The sequence below is a fragment of the Cherax quadricarinatus genome, chromosome 50 (assembly GCF_038502225.1).
Source record: "Cherax quadricarinatus isolate ZL_2023a chromosome 50, ASM3850222v1, whole genome shotgun sequence".
In the NCBI taxonomy this organism is placed as follows: domain Eukaryota; kingdom Metazoa; phylum Arthropoda; class Malacostraca; order Decapoda; family Parastacidae; genus Cherax; species Cherax quadricarinatus.
The window spans coordinates 24,554,830-24,562,067 of record NC_091341.1 but is presented as its reverse complement, the minus strand read 5'-3'; the positions used below and the strand labels follow the sequence as shown (position 1 = coordinate 24,562,067).

The 7,238-nt window shown below is 40.5% G+C and overlaps 1 protein-coding gene across 6 annotated transcripts in view; it reads left to right on the top strand.

The window, feature by feature from the left end:
* LOC128695392 (nuclear factor of activated T-cells 5-like) overlaps positions 1-7,238 on the top strand; it is a 122,709-nt gene that overhangs the window by 42,305 nt on the left and 73,166 nt on the right. For all 6 annotated transcript variants that reach the window (XM_070095544.1, XM_070095543.1, XM_070095547.1 and 3 more), the window contains one exon: positions 6,199-6,309. In XM_070095544.1, coding sequence (XP_069951645.1) covers positions 6,252-6,309 — 58 coding nt within the window. In that variant the 5' untranslated portion in view covers positions 6,199-6,251. The remainder of the gene's footprint in view (positions 1-6,198; positions 6,310-7,238) is intronic.

The following is a 7,238-nucleotide window of genomic DNA, read 5'->3' as shown; positions in this document are numbered from 1 at the left end:
TACAGAGAACCTTTATTGCACATATAAGTTCTGTCAAACATCTTAACTACTGGGAATGCTTGGAAGCACTTGACTTGTACTCGCTGGAATGCAGGCAAGAGAGATGTATCATAATCTACACTTGGAAAATCCTAGAAAGAATGGTCCCTAATCTGCATACAGAAATCACTCCCTACAAAAGCAAAAGACTGGGCAGGCAGTGCAAAATACCCCCAGTGAAAAGTAGGGGCACCATTGATACACTAAGAGGAAACACAGTAAGTGTCTGGGGCCTAAAACTGTTAACGCCTCCCACCAGGCATAAGAAGAATTGCTGATAGACTACTGGCTGCCTTCAAGAGGTAACTGGACAGATACTTTTAAGTCAGTGCCAGATCAGCCGGGCTGTGGTTTGTATGTTGGACGATGTGCAGCCAGCAGCAACAGCCTGGTTGACCAGGCCTTGGTCCACCGGAAGGTCTGGTCATGGACTGGGCCACAGGGGTGCTGATCCCTGGAATGCACTCCAGGTAGATGAGCCACAGCCTGTTTGATTGGGCACTATTGTTTACATCTGTCTCTCTGATAAAAGGATGGGGCAAATACTGTATTTTGGGGAACAGCATTTCACTGTGGCATCCTCTGACTTAACTGTTTATCATTACTCTTTGTGTTCTATAGGTTGAAGTAAAAAATCCATCTGCCCACTTTAACACTTATTCCTTTAGCATGCATTTTATTTACTATTGCACTATGATTGCACTTGTTGAAGGCTTTTGCAAAGTCTGTGTATACTACATCTGCTTGTCCTCCAGTGTATCCAAGACCATGTCATATTGGCCCCCAGTAGTTGAGAGGCAGGAGCAACCTGCTTTAAACCCATGTTGTCGAGGGTTATGGAATTGTCAGGAATTCAAATGGTTGGCAATTATGCTTCTTAGAACTCTTTCAAGGATTTTTATAATGTAGGACGTTAGAGCTGTTGGTCTATAATTCTTTGCTATTGCTTTGCTGCCACATTTATGGAGTGGCACTATATGCGTTGTTTTTAGCAACTGTTAGGATAACATCCATGTCCAGACTCCCTTTTCATAGCATAGTACCTATGACACAAGATAGGGGTTTCTTGCCATTCTTGATGAACATGGAGTTGCTCTAGTCTGAGCCTGGGGCAGAGTACATGTTGTCAGTTGCTTTTTCAGAGTCCATTGGAGTTAGGATTGTGTCAGAAATTTGGCATACATGTATATTGATAATGTTTTGAGGCTCATTCAAGAAAAAATTGTTTGGATTGGTGTTCTTTAGTCTGGTTAATATGTAGCTTACTAAACAATAATGTTGAGACTTCAGTATCTCACTCATTTCTTTGCTGCCATCTGTGTAAGTCCCATCTTGTTTTACCAGATGTTTTTTACCTTGTTTTTCACATGTGAAAAGAAATATTTTAGATTTTTCAATTTCATTAATTGCTTGTTAGTTCCCTCTCTCTCTTGTATCTGTATCCTGTGTAGGGAAATATGCCTTGAGCATACATAAGCTACCAGAGAGTTGATCCTTTCAAGATGCTGATTCAGATCCATATCATTTAAGATATCTTCCTAGCACATTTCATTAAGGACATGGATTTATTTGATCTCACTTGATATTCTTGTTAAAGTTGAATTTGGTGAAGGCACCCTTGTAACTGTATGCAGTATGCTAGTCAGAACTCCTGTGTATACAAGTCTGGACTTCAATGAGGATGTGATCTGAATTAACTATCTTTGATACTGTAATATTTTGTACTATGTCATTCTGAATTAGCTATCTTTGATACTGTAATATTTTGTACTATGTCATTCCGAGAACCATTAACAGATATGCATTCTAGAATATGGGAGGCAGTGTTTACTACTGGATTGTAGTGAATGAGACACTTGTGCAACACTTGGGATCATTGTGGAAATGTTTCTTCAACCAGTGGCTTTATCATTGCAATACAGAGAAAAATGGTGGAAGCTGCAAAGAGGAAGTTTGAGGTAATCAGTCCCTCAGCTTAGATGATGTATTCAGGCATCTGCAACATGTAGTTGCTATGTATCACAAAGACTTCACACTAGATGTCTTAGAAGGATGCCCAGCTGGTCATAAAGGAAACTGACAAAACATGAAGTACAGTGGTCCCTCGTTTATCGTCATTAATCCGTTCCTGGAAGTGCGACAACTATCGAAAAAGATGATTTTCAAATCAATTTTCCCCATAAGAAATAATGTAAATACATACAATTAATCCGTTCCTGACACCCAGAAGTATCGAATCGAAGAAGACGACGAGAGCTGTCGTGAGATGGGAAGGAAGAAGGATAAGGATGGATGGAAATACTGGAAAAGGATGGGAAGGAGGGGAAGAGGAGGAATCAAGGCAAGTGGCCCAACCACTTTGGGACATGGTACCGAAGTACTGGAGGCGTAGATGGAGAGGCTTGGACGATGTCAGTACTTGGCTCACTAGGAGAGGATGGCGAAGGCAGCGGCAGGAGCTGGGAGTGTCAGAAGGCAGCAAGCAGGATGAGTTGTATTGGTGGAGGTCGGCTTGAGGTGTATTAAGCTTTTGTTCCATTAGAAAGAGTCTGGAACTTTGGTATTGGCATGGTCATGAGTCTAAATTTGCGGTCTGGGTCGATCTCTGGAGCATTAAGGAGATTGATGATATCTCTAAGGAAGAGAGCATGTGACGGTCTACAGAAGAACTTGACTTCGTTGCTCTTGAGGAGGGGGATCAATGTCTTTGCATCCATTTCTTTAGGATACTCAGGAGTAGTGAAGAAAGAGACTCCACGTATCGTATTATAGTGTTGTTTATCCTTAGAGTGAGCGACAAGTGAAGTCGATGATTGGTCAGTTTTGTTGGGGTTGGACCCAGAAGTATTAAAACAAAAAATTTTTTTGCATGAAATATAGATGTAGTACATAATACAATGGGACATAATGAATGAAACATTAACAGCATAACGCTTACCTTTATTGACGATTCTTCTTAGTGTATGGAAGACTGGAGGAGGAGAGAGATTGGAATAGTTACTGTTTGGAAGTGGAATCCCCTTCCATCAACACCTTAGGTACCAAGTCCTTTTCTGGGGTTACTTCTCTTCTCTGTTTCTTAATGCCACTAGGATCAGCTTGAGAGTCACTGGAGTCCTGTCTCGCAAAAAAAGTGTCCAGAGAGCTCTGTTTCTGGCGTCTCTTTAAAACTTCCCTAAAATGGGCCAAGACTCTGTCACTGTACAAGTTGCCGATATGGCTTGCCAACGTCCTTCTCAGGGTGATGTTTCTCCATAAATCTTTCTATCCTATCCCACATTTCAAAAATCTCCTTAATTTCTGAAGAAGGCACCTTCTTCCATCTCTCTTCCTCCTCCTCTGCAGCAAGATTCTGAGCTGCGATCTGTTGCTGTTCCTGCTGAATTTCTTGCAGCTCCTCAGTGGTTAGCTCTTCCTTGTGGTCCTCCAACTCTTCCACATCCTCCAAACTCACATTCAACCCCATGGAACTCCCCAATGCCACTATAGAGTTCACAACTGACATAGGCTCATCAGGGTCATCCACAAACCCTTCAAAATCCCTCTTGTGGACACAATCTGGCCACAATTTTCTCCAAGCCGAGTTCAAAGTTCTGGTAGTCACTCCCTCTAAGCCTTACCTATAAGGCTTATGCAATGGAGGATACTGACGTGTTCTTTCCAAAACTCTCTTAGGGTCAAGTGAGTGTCTGAGGTCACATTGAAGCACCTTTGAAACATTTCTTTTGTGTATAGTTTTTTAAAGTTTGAAATGACCTATTGGTCCATGGGCTGGAGGAGAGGAGTGGTATTCGGGAGCAAGAACTTTACTGTGATGAACTCAAACTCCTGCAGAATTAGGTCATCCAAGTTTGGAGGATGAGCAGGTGCATTGTCTATTACTAGGAGGCACTTGAGATCAAATTTCTTTTCCAGGAGGTAATTCTTCACACTAGGGCCAAACACTTCATTGAACCACTCGATGAAAATTTCCCTCGTGACCCATGCCTTATTATTAGATCTCCAAAACAAACACAATTTACTCTTCATAACATTGTTTTTTTTTTTTTGAACACTCTGGGATTTTCAGAATGGTACACTAGTAACGGCTTCACTTTGAAATCCCCACTAGCATTAGCGCAGAACATGAGCATCAGCCTGTCTTTCATAGGCTTGTGTCCTGGCAGTTTCTTTTCCTCCTGAGTAACGTAGGTCCTCTTTGGCATTTTCTTCCAAAAGAGGCCTGTTTCGTCACAATTGAACACTTGTTCAGGTTTCAGTCCTTCAGCCTCTATGCCCTCCTTGAATTCACTTATGAATTTTGTAGCTGCAATTTTGTCCGAACTGGCAGCCTCGCCATGCCTTATCACACTGTGTATGCCACTACGGTTCTTAAATCTCTCAAATCAACCTTTGCTGGCCTTTAATTCACAAATATCAGTACTCGTTGCAGGCAATTTCTTTACCAGATCGTCATGCAACTGCCTAGCCTTTTCACAAATAATCGACATCATAAGACTATCTCCTGCTAATTGTTTCTCGTTTATCCACACCAATAATAACTTCTCAACCTCTTTGAGTACTGGTGATCTCATTTTTGTCAGCATATTTACCCCCTTTACAACAACAGCTTCCTTGATTTCCTTTTTCTTGGCCACGATGGAAGATATGGTTGTACGGGATTTGTTATACATCCTGGTCAGTTCGGCCACACATACGCCACTTTCATATTGTTCAATGATGTTTTTCTTAAATTCAATCATATTTCTCACCTTCTTTACCAAAGGCTTGGCACTAGGAGCTTTCTTTGGAGCCATGGTAGCTTATTTAACACTTGTAAGCACTAAAATGAATGAAATACTTCGTATGAACAAGTGAGGGGACCGTCGCTCACTGGTAAACAATGGCACACTGGCTGGGAAGGGAGGCCGAGGTGGCTCAGCTGTGAGTACACGTCCAGGACGAACGACGATTAGCGAGTCAACTGACCATTTCCGAGCCAATGTTTGGAATAAAATAATGCGACGATTTCCGAAAAGGATGACTATCGAGCCCGACTATTATCGAGGGACCACTGTAAATGTCTGGAAGCTGTACTAATCTATACACAAAACTTGTATATTAACATTAGATACAGTAACCTCACATTTTAGCTCTGATGATGCAGAGGATATGAAAACACTGCATGTATTGACTGCTATGCAGGAAATGGCTAATGAATCACATCTGTTGGTTAGATCAGTAACTCCCGTAGTGATAAACAATTTACATATAAATGGCATATAATACTGCTATGGTATCCCTATAAACTCTGAATGTGTTTATCTTGGCACTACCAAAATATCCTTTCATTTTTTTTTTTTTTCAACAAGTCGGTCGTCTCCCACCGAGGCAGGGTGACGTCATTTTGTTTTTATTTTTATTAATACATTGGCTGTTTTCCACCAAGGCAGGGTGACCCGCAAAAGAAGAAACACATTCATCGTCATTCACTCCATCACTATTGCCAGAGGTGCGCATACACTACAATTATAAAACTGCAACTTATCAACACCCCTCCTGCAGAGTGCAGGCACTGTACTTCCCACCTCCAGGACTAAAGTCCAGCTTGCCAGTTTTCCTGAATCATTTAATAATAATTTTATTACAATTATCAGTTGGCAACATATTAAACAATTATATAAATTACACAGGCATAGGCATGTGTAGTTAGTGAAATGTGGGTTACTATTTGTGTACCACCTTTTAGTTGTTTTTTCTTTAATTTATAGAGCACTGTTCAAAAGCATCACGAAATTTCTGTCTTGTCAAAAAAAGTGTTGCTTGGGTGCTTATTATTTGACAGTCTTCTTCATATTGTACCTGCAGTAATACCATGGTTTTACTGCAGGTACAATACTGTATGTATATGCTTAAGTTCTGTAGATCTAGCTTTTAATTAAAAAAAAAGTTTTTCTTGTAAACATGCATAGTTAAAATGCCGTAGTTATGCTTACAGTTCATTTTGTTAGTTTTGATACAGTTATAATGCAAATAGTTTGATACACATGCATATGTTAAAGAAAGCCACTTACTGTGCAATGTATTTTGAGCAAACTAATCCTAAAACTTAATAGTATGTACTTTTAGTGAGTTTTCATTAAATGCAGTATTAAAACATTCTAGTTTCTTCATTTACAGAAGGCTGCAATTAGAGTGAAAGTTTTTATGGAGAGAGGACTTGCTGGAAGACAATGGGGAAAGTCAGCAATAGAAGTTCCATGGTGTCAACTAGACGCAGGCTAATAAAGGGTAAGTTAAGTGAGCAGATGCAGGTCTGTCATTATAGACCTGCTCCTCTTGTTATATTTCAAGTTATTACTGTATGTTATTACTGTGCTCTTTGAACTTTTATATTAAAAAGTAATTATAAATATAAAAGTTTAATTACTGTTTCTAAAAAAAATTGTAATTGCATTCAGCTTCAATTATTTTTGTTTCTGTACACACAGCACCCTTCAAGACAGGTGAAATTGTTGACTTAGAAAATGTACAGCGAACTTTGATGGCACACGTAACTACAATAAAACACCTAAATTACTGGAAACTTTTGAAGTTTCTCGACTTGTACTCCCTGGAATGTAGGCGGGAGAGATACATGATTATATAAACTTGGAAAATCCTAGAGGGATTAGTACTAAATTTGCACATGAAAATCACTTCCTATAAAAGAGAAAGACTTGGCAGACGATGCAACATCCCCCCCAGTGAAAAGCAGGGGTGCCACTAGCACAATAAGAGACAACACAATAAGTGTCAGGGGCCCAAGGATGTTCACTTACCTCCCAGCATTGTAGATGAATGGTTCAAAGAACCGACATGTTGTTAAATTAGACACATGTGCAACTCTTGGGTATCTTTATTGAGGAAACGTTTCGCCACACAGTGGCTTCATCAGTCCATACAAAGGATAAACTTGAAGAACAGGAGGAGAATGAGGTAATCAGTCCCTCAGCCTTGAGTCGATGTGGTCAGTCCATCAATCTTGAATAGAATACGGCATAGGAGCGGAGAAGCAGCTTATAAACCGTATGGCAGGAGAGGTGCAGCAGTCGTAGGTGGTGTCACATTTGTCCAATGTGGAAGTAGGTCGTGCCCAAGGATTAGGCAAGCGAAGAATTGCCTAATCCTTGGGCACGACCTACTTCCAGTAGACCCCTGGCTGTCCTCAAGAAGGCTTT